The sequence below is a fragment of the Galeopterus variegatus genome, unplaced genomic scaffold (genome assembly GCF_000696425.1).
Source record: "Galeopterus variegatus unplaced genomic scaffold, G_variegatus-3.0.2 Scaffold219, whole genome shotgun sequence".
Taxonomy (NCBI): Eukaryota; Metazoa; Chordata; class Mammalia; order Dermoptera; family Cynocephalidae; genus Galeopterus; species Galeopterus variegatus.
Genome location: NW_007726330.1, coordinates 493,474 through 510,560, shown reverse-complemented (window position 1 = coordinate 510,560; position 17,087 = coordinate 493,474). Strand labels below are relative to the sequence as shown.

At 55.7% G+C, this 17,087-nt stretch overlaps 1 protein-coding gene across 3 annotated transcripts in view; it reads right to left on the bottom strand.

Annotated features, from left to right (window-relative positions):
* LLGL2 (lethal giant larvae homolog 2 (Drosophila)) overlaps positions 1-17,087 on the bottom strand; it is a 28,014-nt gene that overhangs the window by 5,338 nt on the left and 5,589 nt on the right. For all 3 annotated transcript variants that reach the window (XM_008566076.1, XM_008566077.1, XM_008566079.1), the window contains exons 3-16: positions 13,316-13,413; positions 11,089-11,170; positions 10,667-10,782; positions 10,078-10,236; positions 7,093-7,255; positions 6,810-6,942; positions 6,462-6,516; positions 5,661-5,815; positions 2,015-2,232; positions 1,879-1,946; positions 1,588-1,741; positions 1,329-1,433; positions 643-935; positions 402-552 (exon numbers count right to left, since the gene is read on the bottom strand). In XM_008566076.1, the coding sequence (XP_008564298.1) occupies positions 402-552; positions 643-935; positions 1,329-1,433; positions 1,588-1,741; positions 1,879-1,946; positions 2,015-2,232; positions 5,661-5,815; positions 6,462-6,516; positions 6,810-6,942; positions 7,093-7,255; positions 10,078-10,236; positions 10,667-10,782; positions 11,089-11,170; positions 13,316-13,413 (1,950 nt within the window). The remainder of the gene's footprint in view (positions 1-401; positions 553-642; positions 936-1,328; positions 1,434-1,587; positions 1,742-1,878; positions 1,947-2,014; positions 2,233-5,660; positions 5,816-6,461; positions 6,517-6,809; positions 6,943-7,092; positions 7,256-10,077; positions 10,237-10,666; positions 10,783-11,088; positions 11,171-13,315; positions 13,414-17,087) is intronic.

Sequence of the window (17,087 nt, the reverse complement as noted above, 5' to 3'; positions counted from 1 at the left end):
GACCGGTTCCCGCTCACTGGCTGAGCGAGGGGCGGGAGCAACACCGAGGGTTGCGATCCCGTTGCCGGTCCCCGGTCCAGTACGGGGGCAACACTGAGGGTTGCGATCCGTTGCCGGACACGGAAAAAGACAAAAGACAAAAAAAAAAGAAAATCACTAGTATCTACTGGAGACTTACCTCTAAGGTAAGTATTACAATGATCGCCTTTCACCCTTGAGGAAGCTGAGGCACAGAAAATCAGTGTGCCATATCAGAGGTCACTCAGCACGTGGTGATCCCATGAGGCCTGGACCCAAAGCCTGTGCTTGTAGCCCCACCAGCCCAGGAGGGAGGGATAGTACAGACCTGCCACTGGCTGCTCCGAGCTTGCCCTGGACTCAAGGCCAGCCTCGGGCCTCACCTCTCCTGGGGGGCCAGCTGGCCGCCGCTTCCGGCTGGACGCCCTGCTGCGGCGCATCCGGCGGAATGACTGGCGCAGGGACTTCTTGAGGGACTTCACACGGGACAGTGGGCCCTCCAAGGCTAGCTGGTCACTGGGGTGCAGCGTGCACCTGGGGGGTTGTCGGTCCATCAGTGCTGCCAGGGCCCAGGGGTCCTCGCCGGCCCCAACCCCAGACCTGGTCCCCGGCCATCCTGCTCACTTGACAAAGACCTGCCGCCGCTGCTGGTGGTCAAAGAGGCCAAAGCCATGGCTGGTGCCAAAGGCCACGAGCCGCCACTCCGAGTGCAGGGCCAAGGAGGTGACCACAGCTGGGGGCTGGCACTGCACCAACACGAAGGGCTGGAAGCCGGGCTCGAAATGCACAGGCCCGGGGCGGGCAGCCAGGCGCTCGTGCCCCTTCCAGCGGTAGCCCTCCTGGTCCTGCAGGAGGTCAGCCTCAATCTGCTCCACAGCGTGCTCTGCTGCCTCGTCATTCAGCTCTAGCACCAGCACCTGGGCAGGGTGCAGACAGGCTCAGCAAGCCCCAGGCACCAAAGGACAGTGAGACCTCATGGTGGGGACAGCAAAGGACTCAATACCCATGCCAAGGCCCAATGCCCAAGCAAGGCCAGAGGTCTCTGGCCAACCCTGGCCCCTTCACTCTGATTTCTGGAGGAAAAACAACCATCCCAGGACTTCCCTTTAAGGGAATCAAACAACTTCCACCCACTGGGAAAAGTGCAAAATGACAGTGTGCTCCTGGTGACACCATCAGGAAGTCACTCAGGTGGGTGGTTTCTGTCCCTGCTGCCCCCACAATCCTGAGAAGAAAACTCAGACCTGAATGCTGCCGAAAGTCACCCCACCACTCCTCCTCCCATCCCCACCCCCTGCCTAGCCTGCTACCTGCCCTGCAGTGCCTGCCACAGCCAGGTAGCCGCTGTATTTGCAGAGGAAAATCTTCTGGATGCCCAGCCGGGGATCATCACTGTAGGGGTCGAAGGAGCCCACCTGCCAAGGGAGAGGAGCTATGTGAGTGGCCACAGGGCTAAACCTAGCCTGTCTCCATACTACCACCATCTTGGCCAGCCCCACCTCCCCCACTGGTACCTGATGGCACCCAGCCTGTCCCTGAACCCCCTGGGTCCCAGGCTCCTAGCTTCACCTTGCGGAGGGGGGGCCACTCGTCCTCGCCCTGGGCATTGAGGTTCTCGCTGGGGTCTGTGTCGGTGAGGAACACCCGCACCGTGCTGAGTTTGTAGAGCAGCCGCAAGCAGACGCCCGAGGCATCCCAGAACCGCACCGTGCCGTCCTCGTGCCTGTGGGCAGAGCCCGCCTGCCCACTGTGAGAGGCATGAGGGCCAGGGTGCCCAGGGGCTGGCACGCCCCCTCTGGGCTCTGCTCCCACCCCACATATCCCACTGGGAAGAGGAAGAATGGCATCAAAGTCACCTACCCCGTGAGCAGCATGTCCCTCTGGGGTGGGGCCGGGGCCAGGCTGGTGCCACCATCGATGGGCCACTCCTAAAGAAAGACCATAAGTGCATGGCAGAGCTCGGCCAGGGCAGGGCTGGAGCCGGGGCTGGACCTACCATGGTGGAGAAGTGTGCGTTCTGCCGGGTGCCCACGGCAATGATGCGCTCCCACAGCTTCAGGGGGATGTTGGAGACGTGGTGGGAGCAGGTGATGGCAGAGCAGTGCAGGGAGGCCAGGTAAGGCAGCTGGACTGGTGGCCAGCCCGCTGTCTGCAGGTCGATCACCACCAGCTCCTCCTCGGCCAGCACCACCAGGGCGTAGGGGTTGTCAAAGGCTGGGGGTAGAGGGCAAGGGTCAAGGGCCAGGATGAAGCAGTTTGCCCCTTGCCTGGCCCAGCAGAATCAGAAGTTTGAGGGTTGGAGGCAGGGAATCTGCAGATCCAGAAAGGCCCTGCTCCTGGCTGCTGGAACGAAGTCTTTTCACTTCCAGGAGGACAGCAGGTGCTGGGGAACACCCCTGCCTCTGTGTCCAAGCTGCTGAGAGCTAACTGGCACAGGGCTCACAGGGACGGGTGAGCCTGCCTGGAATTCCCTGGTTCCTCCTCCACGAGGCCTGCTCTCCCCGCCTGCTGCCAACAGCCCGGGCTCAGATGCACCTGCTGACGCTCTCCCTCAGGCAGCAAGCATGGACTTCAGCAACCAGCTGCTAGGGGATGGCACCTTCTTGCTGCATGCAACAATCCCACTGAGGCACTCAATGAATGTACGCTGAACGACATGACGATTCCTCTCTCTTGTTCATCACCTGGCTTCTCGTGCCCTTCTTCCCCAGCCCAGGCAGCTCTCCCCCGGCTCCCAGCCCGCCAGAGGCCATGGGCCCTTGTCCACGTGGGAAGACTACCTCCAGCCCACCCTCAGGTCATCGCCCAGAGCAGAGGCCCAGCTGACCACTTGATTCCTCCCGAAGTCAGCATGTTCTGGAAGCCTCAGCTAGCTGTATGCCCCTCACAGACTGGCATGTTCTGCTCACAGAGCCTGGTACATCGGTCCCCAGGCCCAGGGAAGTGCCCGTGTCAGCTGCCCTGCCTGGCACAGCCTCTAGAAGCGGCCCCTCCTCTCTGCCTCCACTTCTTCCCCTCCCATTCTCTCTTGGTCCCCAGGCCCAGGGAAGTGCCCGTGTCAGCTGCCCTGCCCGGCACAGCCTCTAGAAGCGGCCCCTCCTCTCTGCCTCCACTTCTTCCCCTCCCATTCTCTCTTGAATCTTCTGTAATTAGGCTTTTGTCCCTGGCAAAAACTTCTCATTTGGGTCACCCATGATCCCCACAGTGCCGCCATTCTCTGGCCAAGGGTCCATCTCCATTGGCCTGGACCTCACACAGCTGATCATGTCCCCGCTTGAATCACTTTTTCTTCCTCTGCTCCTCTCCCAGCTCCCACCTTGCCAACTGCTCCTTGGCTCTCTTTGCTGGACCCGCGTTAGGTGCCCTGCAGCCCGGTGTCCGGATGCTTCTCTTCTCTTCTGCCTCCCTCACTACCTGGGTGGCCTCATTTGGTCGCCAACTGCTCCTTGGCTCTCTTTGCTGGACCCGCGTTAGGTGCCCTGCAGTCCGGTGTCCGGATGCTTCTCTTCTCTTCTGCCTCCCTCACTACCTGGGTGGCCTCATTTGGTCCCTCAGCTTTACACACCTCTATGTGAATGACTCCAGATGTCTCCTCTGAGTTCCAGCTGTCTGCTCCATGTCTCCACATAACAGTCTTCGAACTCGATCCCACCCACCCGAAAGCTGGCCCCTCCCCCGCCTTCTCCAAGCTTCCTGGGGCACCTGGCAGTCACATCTGTGATGCACACCTGCCCTCTGCTCAGCAATACCTGGAAAAAGGGTCAACAGATCGCAACCCAGGGGCCAAATCTGGCCCACAGCCTTTTTGTGTAAATGGAGTTGTGCTGGAACAGACATGCCCGGTTGGGACACACTGGGGCTGCATTTTCTCTACAATGGCAGAACTGCGTAGTTGTGATGGAGAAAACATTCGCTATCCAACCCCGATCTACATCCTCAGTCAACGCTGAATGTCAGAGAAACATTCTGAACCCAACCAGCCCACTGCTTCCATCGCAGCCTGAGCCCCATCACCCTGTGCTTGACTCTCCTGGGGCTCCCAGCTTCGCCCCCCTACTCGATGCCCCCCACACGCAGCCAGACAGGTCCTTGTGAACAGAGGCCAGATCACAGCCCCTCTGCTTGGGGCTCTCATCTCTCTGAGTAAACCCAAAGTCCTTATTGTGCCTCTACGGCCCTATATGATCTGGCAACATGATTCCACAGTCCCCCTGCCCTCCTTCCTTCTGCACCCCGTCACCCTCCCCCAGCTTCAGCAAGCCATGAGCTCTCCAGCTCAGCCTGTGCACCCAGGTCTCTGTGGGGCCGTCCCCACAGGGCTGGCTCCGCTCTCTCAGTTCATTCCAGTGTCTACTCAAATATGTCTTATTTATCAGGGAGGCCTCGCTGACCACCTCATCTAAATCGGCACTGCCCAACCCCATGCGATCTTGCTTTTTTCTTGCCTCTGACATTATCTGCCACCTGCCTCTCTGTCTCCCCACACTCGAATGTAAGTCCTATGGGAGCAGGGGCTTCGGCTTCCTGTTTCTGGATCAGGGCCTGGCACGTGGTCGTTGTTCACTAAATAGGAAAGCCTGCCCAAGACAGCCTGGTCAGAACTGCAATTACACTAGAACCTCGGAACACCCGCACTGTGCCTGAAGCGGAGCACCTCGTCACGCACCCCTATCCTGACCTACTGGAGCTGTGAGGGGGCTGGGGACACAGATGGACAATCATAGGAACGTGTTGCTCTAGAAAACCCATTGGTTTTAAATACATAGCTCAGCAAGTGTCTCTCCTGCCTTCCCGACCCCTCTGCTGGGGATCAGATGCTTCAATAAGCTGAGGACAGCAGGACCACCATAGTCCAGGAGATCCCAGGCTCTGTCCAAGGAGGCACAGACTGGTTTGGAAAAAGCCATGCTGGACCCCAGCCCTCAGCACCCAGGGTATGAGGAGAGATAAAAGTCTGAGAAAGAAGGAAACGCAAATTTGGAGACTCCCTCCACGGTCTCCAAAGCCAGGAGAACACAGACCAGGGCATCCTGAGCAGCCTGCTCAGGCTCCCTCACCTGGAGGCCTCAAGTCATGGGGAGAGGAGGTCCTTGCTCCCAGAAAGCTCCCAGAGGCCTCTTCTCCAGGTTTTGGCCTCAGCCCTTTCTGGCCTTGCCTGTCACCCCATTTATGAGGCCAGCTCATGGTTTTGCTGTTCTGCCTGGCTGTGCTGGCCCCACACGGCCACCTCCTGCCACTCAGAACTGAGGCCTCACCATGTCTACACCAGGACCCTCTGCCGGAGCTAGGTGGGTGTTAAATCCAAAAATGTAGACCTGTCCCCTTCAAGCTAAGTCCCATCAGAGCCCAGGAAGGGGAAAGGAAAGGGCAAAGGGGGCTCGGGGCAGACAGGAGGTGTAGTTGGTTAGAAGGAAGCCACTGGCTGGGTCTCCACTGGGGAGGAAGGCAGGGAGGGAGAGGGGAAGGGGAGGTGTTGGGGCTGCTGGCCTTGGTGGCACCAAGAAAGGTCATGAGGCTAAGCGATCCAGGACGGTGGCAGGTTTAGAAACGCTGTACAGGCCCCTCCTCTTTATTTGTAGACCCACCCACATTCCTGCACCTGCCACCCGACCCTGCACACCCGCTCCCTGAAGCTCGCCTACCAGCCGCAGGGGCTGCCTCGGAAAGGACAGTGAAGTCAATGACACGGGAGGTAAAGTCGAAGGCTGTCTGCTGGCTGTTGTGGACCACTGAGATGCAGTGGCGGTCTCCGTAGCTGGCCCGTGGCATGCCGCCCTGGAAGATGGTGAAGGACGACCTGACAGGCACAGGAGAGTACAGTGGGCTGGGGCTCCCAGCACAAGCCTGGACTGCCACAGGCTAGGCTGGGCTGGCAGATGGGACTTTCTGGAGCACTTGGGGCAGTCACTAGGTTTTGTGGCAGGCATGGGGTCCTGGGTTCCAGTGCTGGGACCTCCTCTCCTGGGAGGGAGGCCAGTCCCAGGGTGTAGGGGGCGGGGCTGGACCCCCATCTCTTCCAGACTGCAGCAGCCCAGGACAACCTGGGGGTGAGATGGGAGCATCCAGCCCAGGGGTGCTTAGTCCCTGCAGCCACTCCTGCTTCAACCAGAGCAGCCCCCCTCTATCCACTTATACATCAGGTCTCCCTGCATGATTTTGTCTGAAGAAATGGGGCTGCCACTGAAAGAGTTTGAAACCCACTGTGGAAATCACCTCTCCGGGAGTGTAGAAGGAAGGAGCAGGAATGAATTTTACAGGAATGGAGCCATTCAGAGGCATGAATGGGAAGTTGGCTCTTCTCTGCCCTCCCTGGCATCCAAGATCCCAACATGGAACCCAAAGGTGTTCACTAGGCACTGTCTCCCCAAGCAGAGGCCTGAGTGGCCTTTCCAGCCCCCCAGGAAGGCTCTGGAAAGGGAAGAACACAGAGTGCTGACACTCACCCCAGCCTGGTGGTCAGCCAGAAGATTTTGGTAATAGCTTTGCAAGGAAAGGGACCTAAAAGAAAAGGAATTAGCTTGAACAGATCCTCCAACTCTGACACACGTTAGTTCCCAAGGGCACAGAATCCTCGTGCCCACAGCCACATGGTTGCGAGTCTTGCTCTGAGCAGTTCCCCGAGAAACCCACACTGGGCGTCAGAAAACTCGCTGTGTGGCTTTGGACAAAGCCTTTACTCTCTCTGCCCCAGGGTTTGCTTCTATGACTTGGGCATGAATCCAGGAAAGACCAAAGATGGCCCTCAGGTGGGAGGGCAGGGCCAGGCCCCGCTGGGTGGGAAAAGCACTGACCATAAGGCACGTGGCTACGAAGGGGCTCCGGTTGTTGGGCATCACTGGACACAGGCCATTGGCAATAGCTGCCGTCGGAGTGGCAGCTGACAATCAGGCGGCCGTCCCGCTGCCAGCAGACATTCTCCAGTTGCTTTGGAGGGGGAGGAGAAAGAGCAGCAGGCTGGGATCAGGGTGGCAGTCCCACTGCTGCACCCCCAGGTCTTGGCACTGGGGGTGTATGTGCCATGTGGAGGCCTGGGAGAGCCACACGGCACCTGACACCATCCTGGGCACCGCCTACCTGGCTACTGAGGAAATGGTAGAGCACACGGCTGCCCTGCAGGTCCCAGATGACAACAAGGCCCCGGCTATAGCCGATCAGGATCTGATTGGGGTCCCGAGGGTGTTCCTGTAGCGCCTCCACCATCTCAAACACCCGCCGGTGACGGGCCTCCTCTGGTAACCTGGGCGAGGGGAGCGCCGTGAGCCCACACTGCTGTCCATGGGGAGCACAGCACAGCCACACAGGGCTGTCTCTGCAGTGCTGGGCGCTCCATCAGCGCCTCCACCATCTCAAACACCCGCCGGTGACGGGCCTCCTCTGGTAACCTGGGCGAGGGGAGCGCCGTGAGCCCACACAGCTGTCCATGGGGAGCACAGCACAGCCACACAGGGCTGTCTCTGCAGTGCTGGGCGCTCCATGGGCCGGTGTCTACAGGACGATGGCGAAGACATTTTATGGGGAAGCAGGAGGCAACGTGTGGAACAGGACAGTGGTATGAAAAACCCCAAGGATGCAAATGCAGGTGGTACAACTACAGAGAAAGGCAAGGAAGAGAATTCCAGAAAAGCCGACATGGGGGCGGGAGGGAGCCCTGACTGGGAAGGGCAGGTGGAGACTCCTGGGGACTGGCAAAGGGGGACGGTGCAGGGATGCTCATTCTATCTACACATTCGCATTTCGTACACCTCCGCAAATAGGTCTTATTTCATTATAAAGAAGTTTTTAAGACACACAAAACAAAACTCCTATGTGAGTTGGTTGGGTCCTTGAGCAATGACCTGTTCTCCTCCAGGTCTGCAATGGTGACACGCAGTCTGGAGGTGCTGCAGCCAGGAGAACAGGTCCTGCAGAAAACCAGGAGGCGGCAGGCACGGGACCAAGAGAGACCAAGAGCCAACACCAAGGATGCTGAGTGGGAGAGGGAAACTGCCTGGACCCCCGAGGGCATCTCTATGCCCCAAACTAAACCCACACTCCCTCCGTTATCTAAGTACATCCCTGCATGCCACAGACCAGTGGCACTGGCCTCTCTGGGATTAGGATCAGAAGTGGGGGGCAAAGTAAACTTTTACCTTTTACCTGCAAAGTTTTAATTTTAGAAGAGGATTCCAAAATGATGTATTACTTATATAATTAAAAAATAGATCTCTCTTAACTAGAAAGGACACAATGCAAGAATTACAGCACACTGGAAACCACAGCAAAGCGTAAGGACATCAGGGGGAAGGCGGGCACCGCATCGAGGCTGCCGCCCCCCTGCCGGTAGCTGCCCTCGGGACTGTGCCTGCAGAGCGGCGAGCACGCATCCACGCAGCCACCGTCATCCACTTGCTTAAAAACGGGACTGGTAATTATGAACATGCTAGTTTCCCTGATTTGATCATCACACGCTGTATACATGTACTGAACTATACTCTATACCCCATGAATATGTCTAATCAATACATTTCAATAAAAATAAAATAAAACTTCTAACCAAACAAAAACCAAAAAAAACTAGAATTATACTGTATACACAATTATGTAACTTACTTTTTTGCCCACCTAAGTAGACCGTGAACATTTTCTCATGTGTTTAAATATTCTTTAAGATATTCTTAATGAATGCCAATAATACCCTTATATGGATGACAAGTGTGGGACAATTAGATGGCTCCCAACTCTTTGCCTTTAAAAACAGCCCTATAGGGCTGGCCAGTTAGCTCACTCGGGAGAGTGTGGTGCTTGCTGGTAACACCAGGGTCACGGGGTTCAGATCCCCATACTAGCCAGCCACCAAAGACAACCATAAAAAAACAAACAAACCCCCCCCAGCTCTATAATGATCACTCTATGTCTGTATCTTTTATATGTATTTCCCCAACGGATGGAGACCTTCTCAGAGACAGAGTTGTGAGATTAAAGGGCTGGACACTTAAAAAACGTAGATAAATCTTATCAAAATACAAGTTGGACAAGGGTTCGGATCAGTAGGAGGGGTTCTCAGGGTACTTAGGCCCTTCCCAACTGGACTCCCACCAGCTAACCACGGGGTGAAGCTGGGCACCGGCATGGCCACGTGCCAAGGAGCTGGTCCTCCTGCTGTCCTGCCCATAGACTGCACACTCAGGCTGGGCACCAGCCATGCCCGCCTGTTGTCCGGCAAACTGTCCTGCCCTGACTTCAGGTACACTGCCCCAGCCCTCCCTTGTGAGTAGGACCCAGACCCCAAGCAGGAACTCTCCCAATGCAGCAATGCCCTGCCCTGGACAGATGGGCCCTGCCTCCTCGTTGCCAGGGTTGCAGAGAGCTTAGCAGGCCAACTGAGTGAGTGTGCTCCAAGTTTGGTCCAGAATCCTCCAGGGACAGGGTCCCAGCACCCTGGCCTCTTCCATTCCCCTTGGAACTGCAGAACATTCCACCACTACCTACTTGGCTACCATGAGCTCCTGCCAGACTCTTTCATCTCCTCCCCTTTTTAAGCCCTCTCTCCCTCCCCACAATTCAGACCCCCTCCGACTCCCTCTCTATTGTAGATACCACCATCAAGAAGCAAAGCTACTGAAATGGTCTCAACAAACCTACAGGCTTGTGGCTGTCAAGGCTTTTTAACCATGGAGCCTGCACGCAAATGGAAACTTAGCACAGCACCCGAAACATAAAACATAAGCAGGGGCTGCCCCAGCTGCTGCAGGGGGGTTAGGCCCCGGCTCCCCCACTACGGAGACCCTGGGGATTTGAAACATATGGTATCAGTGCAAAGGACACCAGACATTACACAGTCATTTGGGGCCTTTAAATGAAGTGACAAGTTACCCCCCAAACTACTTTTAGTGCTATGATGCTAACATACTATGTTCTCAATTTGGGGGACAGGTGGGGAGCTCAGAGTCTCTTCTCCTGTCCCCATAGATTTCCCAGCAGAGAAATTATAAGCTCCTGAGACATTCCTGGGGACCAAGGGGAGAGGCTATGTCCAGCTTGAGGGGATAGGTTCTAATGGCACCAGGGTCCCAGGCTCACCGCTGCAGCACGGCGTCTGAGCTGATGGTCCGGTCCTCCAGTGTGCAGAAGACCGGCAGCTGCACCACAAACACGTTGCCACTCTCGGTGCCGAGGTAGAGCAGCTTGCAGGAGGAATGTGGCAGGACCACGGTGATCTGTGTGGCACTGGGGGCAGCCCTGCCAACGAGAACAGCTGCCTCTGAGCTGGCTGCTGCCCAGACAGGGGAGACCCCATGGACAGGGTCCTCCAACTCCTGGCTGTCCCTCACCCCAGGGAAGGCCCATGAGATCCTTTAATGGGATCCACAGTCTCAGGCCAAACAAATATATTGGTTACTTTCTACCAAGATAGGAGACAGACGACAAAGAGCCTGGGCTAGGAGGCAGGAAAAATACCTGGGACCCTCTAGCACGAGACAGCATGGGATGGAGAGAGGCAGGCCACAGCCCTGCCCTCGCCACCCAGAGCACCTGAGCACAAGATCAATGGCTCAAACACATGCCAGGCACTGCCAAGGGCACAAGAGGACCTCCAAAGGGTGAGCCCACCCCGAGTTGGGTACAAGAGAAGGGCTGGGCTGGGAAAGGAAGGGGACCGAGTCTTTACCCTGGGGGGCCACGTAGTGTGAAGCTCTCATCTTCCTGCAGCTCTGACACCCCACCCTTGACCTTCAGGCTCCACAGGTGCAGGCTGTTGTCATCCAGCAGGGTAACCAGTTGGCACTAAGGAGGGAATGGGAACAGGGGCAGGAACATGCTGTCTGGTTAATCAGGGAGGGCGCATTCGTTGAGGCCTTTACACACTGGGGCAGCCCAGCCTGGGCTGGTTGTCAGAAAGCCCAGGACCAAAAGACCCCTGGCTACTCTCAGGGTGGGCTGTGAACCCCCCGCTGGGGAAAGGGAGGTGGTCCCAGGTCTTCCCATCAGCACCAAACCCAGGTCCACCAAATGCCTGTCTGTCCACACCACCCCTTCTGGAAGACATACATGGAGCAGACCCCTGTCCCTCCCTGGGCCAGGCCCCCTCACCTGGCCAGGCAGGAAGTGGATCTGCATTACGGCGTTGTTCTCCTGGTGTAGTCCCATGAACTCCACCCCTGGGGCGCCATAGCTGGGTGCAGGTTCAGGAAAAGCTCTGGAGGGGGGACATCATCCCTCACCCACCCTCCAGGCCCAGGAGCACAAACCCAGAGAAGGCCTGCCCTTCCCCTAGACAGCAGGACCCATGTCTGGGGGCCTGGGGAGGGAAGGAGACAGCAGTGGCCCTGGCCCGGAGACACTTGGCCATGACCTGATTCCTGGGGAATTATCCCAGCCAGGTGGTGGGGGCAAACCCTTAGAAAGATGAAACCCTATGTTGGCAACTCTTAGGCCACCATACCTGGTTCCCTCCCACCACCACCAACCTGAGCTGCATCAGAGCCATCTGCTATCGCTTGGTGGCACCCGTGAGGAAACACGAGGCACCTCTGTGGGCCTGTCCCCAGCAGTCTTGGCCTATGAGTCTTGGCACCAGGGACTGGTAACCAAGATATGGCCATGGCCTGGCAATGATTAACAGCTGAAGGAAGGCTGAGCCGGCAGTGGGGCCTGGGCCCATACCCTCCTTGTGTACACTAGCTCCAGCCCAGCCAACCCTAGCACCCCCCTGCCGTGCCCACACAGTGCAGCAGAGGAACAGAAGAGGAGGTGCCGTCTGGGCTATGCAAGGGATCCTCCATCTCCCAACTCCCTTAGGCCCCACTCTGGCTCACCCTGGGGTGCAGGTCAGATTGAAGGAGGTGCTCTAATACTTGTAGCCCAGCCCAGGCCAGCCAGAGGAAAAGTCCAAAGGGTCCTTCCTCTTGGAACTGCAGGCTTGTCCCTGAAACCACCTAGAAACCCCCAGGCAGCCCAGAACCAATGCAGAGGATAAAAGATGACCCAAGGGCCGACCCTGTGGCTCACTCGGGAGAGTGCGGCGCTGGGAGCACCGAGGCCGCGGGTTTGGATCCTAAATAGGGATGGCCAGTTTGCTCACTGGCTGAGCGCGGTGCAGGCGACACCAAGCCAAGGGTTCCGATCCCCTTACCGGTCACAAAAAAAACAAAAAAAAAGATGACCCAAGCGGACAACATCTGGCCTCAGACAAGGGAAGCGCTGTTCCCGCCACGCAGGAGTCCACTCCACTCTCTGGTGTGTGCAAAGGGATGGAATTTGGAAAAGCAGCTGCCCCAGTGCCGCTCCCCCCACCCAAGGCCACCCTATCTCTGCTGTTGACAGAGCCCTGAGGCCAGTCTACTTCTGACTGTGAAAGAGAAAAAAAGATTAAAAAAAATTNACAAGGGAAGCGCTGTCCCCGCCACGCAGGAGTCCACTCCACTCTCTGGTGTGTGCAAAGGGATGGAATTTGGAAAAGCAGCTGCCCCAGTGCCGCTCCCCCCACCCAAGGCCACCCTATCTCTACTGTTGACAGAGCCCTGAGGCCAGTCTACTTCTGACTGTGAAAGAGAAAAAAAGATTAAAAAAAATTTTTTTTTGGCTCACTACCTGCCTTGGCTCATTACACTCAGGGCTGACTCTTGAGAGGATATCTGGAACATCCCCGGGGACAAGAGGAGTCATCTGTAACTTGCATTTTATTTTGGCAGCTGGCTGGCATGGGGATCTAAACCCTTGACCTTGGTGTTATAACACCACACTCTTACCTACTGAGCTAACCGGCCAGCCCTGTACCTTGCCTTTTAAAGGAGGGGGGTGGAGCAGAGGGAGGAAGGGGAAGAGAAAGGCCCAGGACTCCCCAGATGGGAATGTGTCCACCTGCCTTTGGGGAAAGCCCCTCCCCATGGCAGCGGGAGCACGGGGGGTCAGGAGGGCACACTCCAGGCTATAGGCCCAGCCTCACAGGGTCCCCCCACCCCACTCTACCCTGCCTCCTGCTCAGCAATCAGGGACAAAGGGAAACCAAGTAAAGAGAGGAGACAGCATGAATGGCCCTGAAAGGACACAGGAGGCAAAACAAACCTGTACTTCTTGGTCAGTTTCAAACCCACCCCCTCCTGCCCTAAAAGGACCTGTAAATGGCTCACCCTGCCCAGTTCGCCCACCTCTCCCACAACTGTACCCCACCACTCACTCGCCCACCTCCAAGAAAATCACTTCCCACACCAGAAACCAGGAAACTTTTGGTCTTAACCCACAGCCTATGCATACGGAGGAAGAGAGTCCTTCCCACCCTCCGTCGCCCAGGGCCAGCCCGGGAAGACGGGAAGGATACAGCTTGACGGCCCCGGAGCGCGTGCCGATGGCCAGGACGCGCAGGGAGGGGCTGTAGCCGAGGGCGCTGGGCTGGTGCGGGAAGCCGTGCTCCACCGTCTGCAACGAGAGGCAGGAGAAGGAGCAGGCGGCCCCGGCCGGCACACTCGTCCCTGCCGGCACACTCGTCCCTGCCGGGGCTGGGACCGCTGCCATGGCAGAGCCACCCCAGCAGGATGAAGGGATGCAGTCCCTTTTGGGTTCCTCCCTGACACCCAAGTGTTGAAGCCAAAACCAGGCCCACGTGGGCCCTACCCTCACTCTACTTCTGACCCTGTCCTTGGCCCTGTGGCTGTCCTGTCGGCTCATTCTCCCAACCGCTTGATACTCTCCAGGAACTCTGACTCTGGACCTCCACCATGTGTGCCCTGGGGGACCGACCCAGCACTGCTGCAGTAGTGGGGGACTTCCTGGGGGTGTGGAGTGGGGAACACGAAGGGGGTTGGCCCAGTGGAGACACTGGGCCCCCAGGAAAGAAACCGGGTTGCAGTCCACCATGTGTGCCCTGGGGGACCGACCCAGCACTGCTGCAGTAGTGGGGGACTTCCTGGGGGTGTGGAGTGGGGAACACGAAGGGGGTTGGCCCAGTGGAGACACTGGGCCCCCAGGAAAGAAACCGGGTTGCAGTGCAGCTCCGGGCCTGTCACTGGGGCCCGAGGGTGCTCCAGTCCACTCTGTCCCACTTGTCACTGAGTTCTCAACCACCTTCCCAGAGAGGAAACTTCTGGATTGCTGTTGCAGACACATGCTCTTGTTCATTCTTATTAGAGAAGTAATACATACACTTTGTAGAAAACGTGGAACGTGGAAAGAAGTTTAAAAAAGAAAGCACAAAAATCACCCACACTCCCGCAGCCAGAAGTAACCCTTGCTAACACCTCGGCGTATGTCCTTTGAGTCTTTTCTGTGCTTGTGAACGTATGTGTGTATATGTCTATATTTTAAAACGCAGAGACATAAAGAAAGTGTTTAGAAAAGTGTGTGGAAAAACAGAATTGAAGATAATACGAATCTTTCTGTGAACTTTTTGAACATGTGGAGCTTTGTATTGTTTCTCCGCTTAAAGCCAGCCAGGTCACAAAGCCCTAAAACGACTTTTTAAAAAAATAAATAGCTTGAACAAACTAAAATGACTTTTGAACAGCTGAAGACTATTCCCTACGTGGAGGTTCCCTAACTCACCAGGCCTCTACTGATGAACATTTACTTTGTTTCTAGAGGTTTTGCAATTGCCAATCACATCGATGACCATTCTCAGACTTCTATCTTTGCCTGCAACACTGAGAATTTCCTGAGGCAGCTGTCCCAGTGATGGAACTGCAGGTAAGAAAAGTATGGACGTAAACACTACAGATTCAGATGGACAGACCATCGTCAGGAAGGTTTTTACTTCTGTTTCTCAGAGAATCAGCTACTCTAACCCAGCACCAGCCTCCCACTCCAGGGGATACTGATGCTGAAGAGCTAGACTCGGAGCAAAGCAATGCCCACCAGTTGCTTTAAAGACTTTTTTTTAACCATGGAGATTCGGCCCTGCAGAAAATGGTTGCACCAGCGAGGCAGCCTCTTTTGTCCCAGCTTACTTTGCAGGCTTGTCAGGCCTCAACATGGCAGAAGGAGATAAGGCCCTGATGACAGCTGGCATGATAGCTTTGTATGCTGCCTACCTCCCTGCCAGTCCAGTCCTGGGGTTCACAGAAGGAGGCCTGTGCTGGGGTCAGGCTGGGAGGAAAGCTCCAAAGAGTGTTTATTTTGGGGATGCCTGGGTCAAATAAGTGTGTTTAAGTGGGAGGACCCTCAGGCCTGTCTCTTTGCCGGGAACATAGTCTGTCCTGCAAATGGCCCTACCTGGATGGGTCAGCCAGGAGGGCAGAACGGGCCCAGCGGGAGCCCCCAGACCAACCCAGGTCCTTGTTCAGCTATGTAAAAAATGCAGAGCCTGGAAAAGTCCTGGGTAGATAGCCAAGTATCTGGAATGTAAACATTTCCCAAGAAAAGGAGGGCAGGGAACAGGATAGGATGTATGGGACAAGCTCCCTCAGGGGTCTTGCTAGGCCTGGGCCAGCCCCAGGTTCCTGGGGCATCAAGAAGTCGGTGGCCAGATCCCAGAGAAGGCTCCAGAGACAGTAACATTTTCCCATCTCCCCTCCTTCCCCCCAGCAGCTCAGGGCAAAAGCCTCTGGAATTTGGAGGACTCTGGGGAAAATGTCACACAGGAGCCTGGTGACCAGTAGCAGGTCCTACACCCTGAGTTTCCCAGAACAGTAATCATGAGGCATGTGTAGCTACTGAGCACTTGTGACGTGGCTAGTGCCACCTGTTTACAAGTTTTTTGCTTTACTTAACATCAATTAACTTAAATTTAAGAAGAGATGTTCAATTCTGTTATTGGAAAACTTTCAAGTACATTTGTAACAACTTGGGTTCCAAAAGAACAGGAGCTGGACTTAGGGAGACCAAGTTTCAAATCCCCTTTTTCAACTGTAAATCTTCTAAACCCTAAATAAAGATCAAGTATTTCCCAAGAAAATTTAATGTCTGAATTGAGATGTGCTTTAAGTGTAAAATACACACCTGGGATTTAAAGACTTAGTATTTAAAGAAAACCAAACTGTAAAAAATCTTACTAGTAATTTATATTAGCTATGTGTCAAAACAATATTTTAGATATGAGGTTACTTCAAAAAAGTTCAAGGAAGGATTTGCATTCTCTTAATTCTACTTTTCCACAAAGCTTTTGAAGTATCCTTGTATATTGGATTAAAGAGAATATATTATTAAAATTAATTTCACTTGTTTAAAAATTTTTATAATGCAGCTTCTAAAAAATTTTAAATTACAGATGTGGCTTATATGATATCCCTTTTGGACCAACACGGGGTCCTAGACAATTCTGCCGCAGGGGATCAGCAGGAAAGTCAAGCCAAGGAGAGAAGGGTCTGCAGTTTCATCAGGCAGGCGCTCAGGCCACACTGGCAGTCCTCCGGACGTCTCACTCGAGTCACTGCTGCTGCTGGTCAGCCTCTTTCCTCTAACCCAGAGGAAGACAGAGAGTTTGGGCCCCTTTCTCAATCACTCACACTCATTCCTCATTTCCTTCAGGTCTTGGGGACACTGTGGCCTCCCCTGACTCCCATTCCCACCTTGTTTTCCTTTTTTTCGATCTGTAAGGGGATCATGACCCTTGGCTCGGTGTTGTCAGCACCACGCTCAGCCAGTGAGTGCACCGGCCATCCCTATATAGGATCCGAACCCGCGGCCTCAGCGCTACCAGTGCCGCACTCTCCCGAGTGAGCCACGGGGCCGGCCCACCCACCTCCTTTTCCAAAGACTGATTTAGAACAGGGGCTGAGTCGGGCCCACTAAGCTTCGAATCACCTCCTGCCACTTCAAAGATGCCTGGAGCTGGGTGAGCTGCTTTGCCTTTCTGAGCTTCATCTCACATCTGATAAATGGGACGACACCAATGACACCTGCACTGAGCAGGGCTGTCACCGGACGGAATATGGGGAACCTCGAGAAGACCACCCGACAGTGGCTGGGAGCTCAGCCCACCCCACAGGGCACACAGGCCTTGCCCTGCAAAGCCTGCTGCGGCTTTCTAGGGCTTTCAGTCATTCTGTTGTTTCTCTTGGGGCATCTTCTCCAAGTTGACAACTCTGGAGGGACCCAGACTCCCTCAGAACAAAATAAGGGAAGTGAATTTCAGTGACTCCACCTGGACAGGGCCCAGA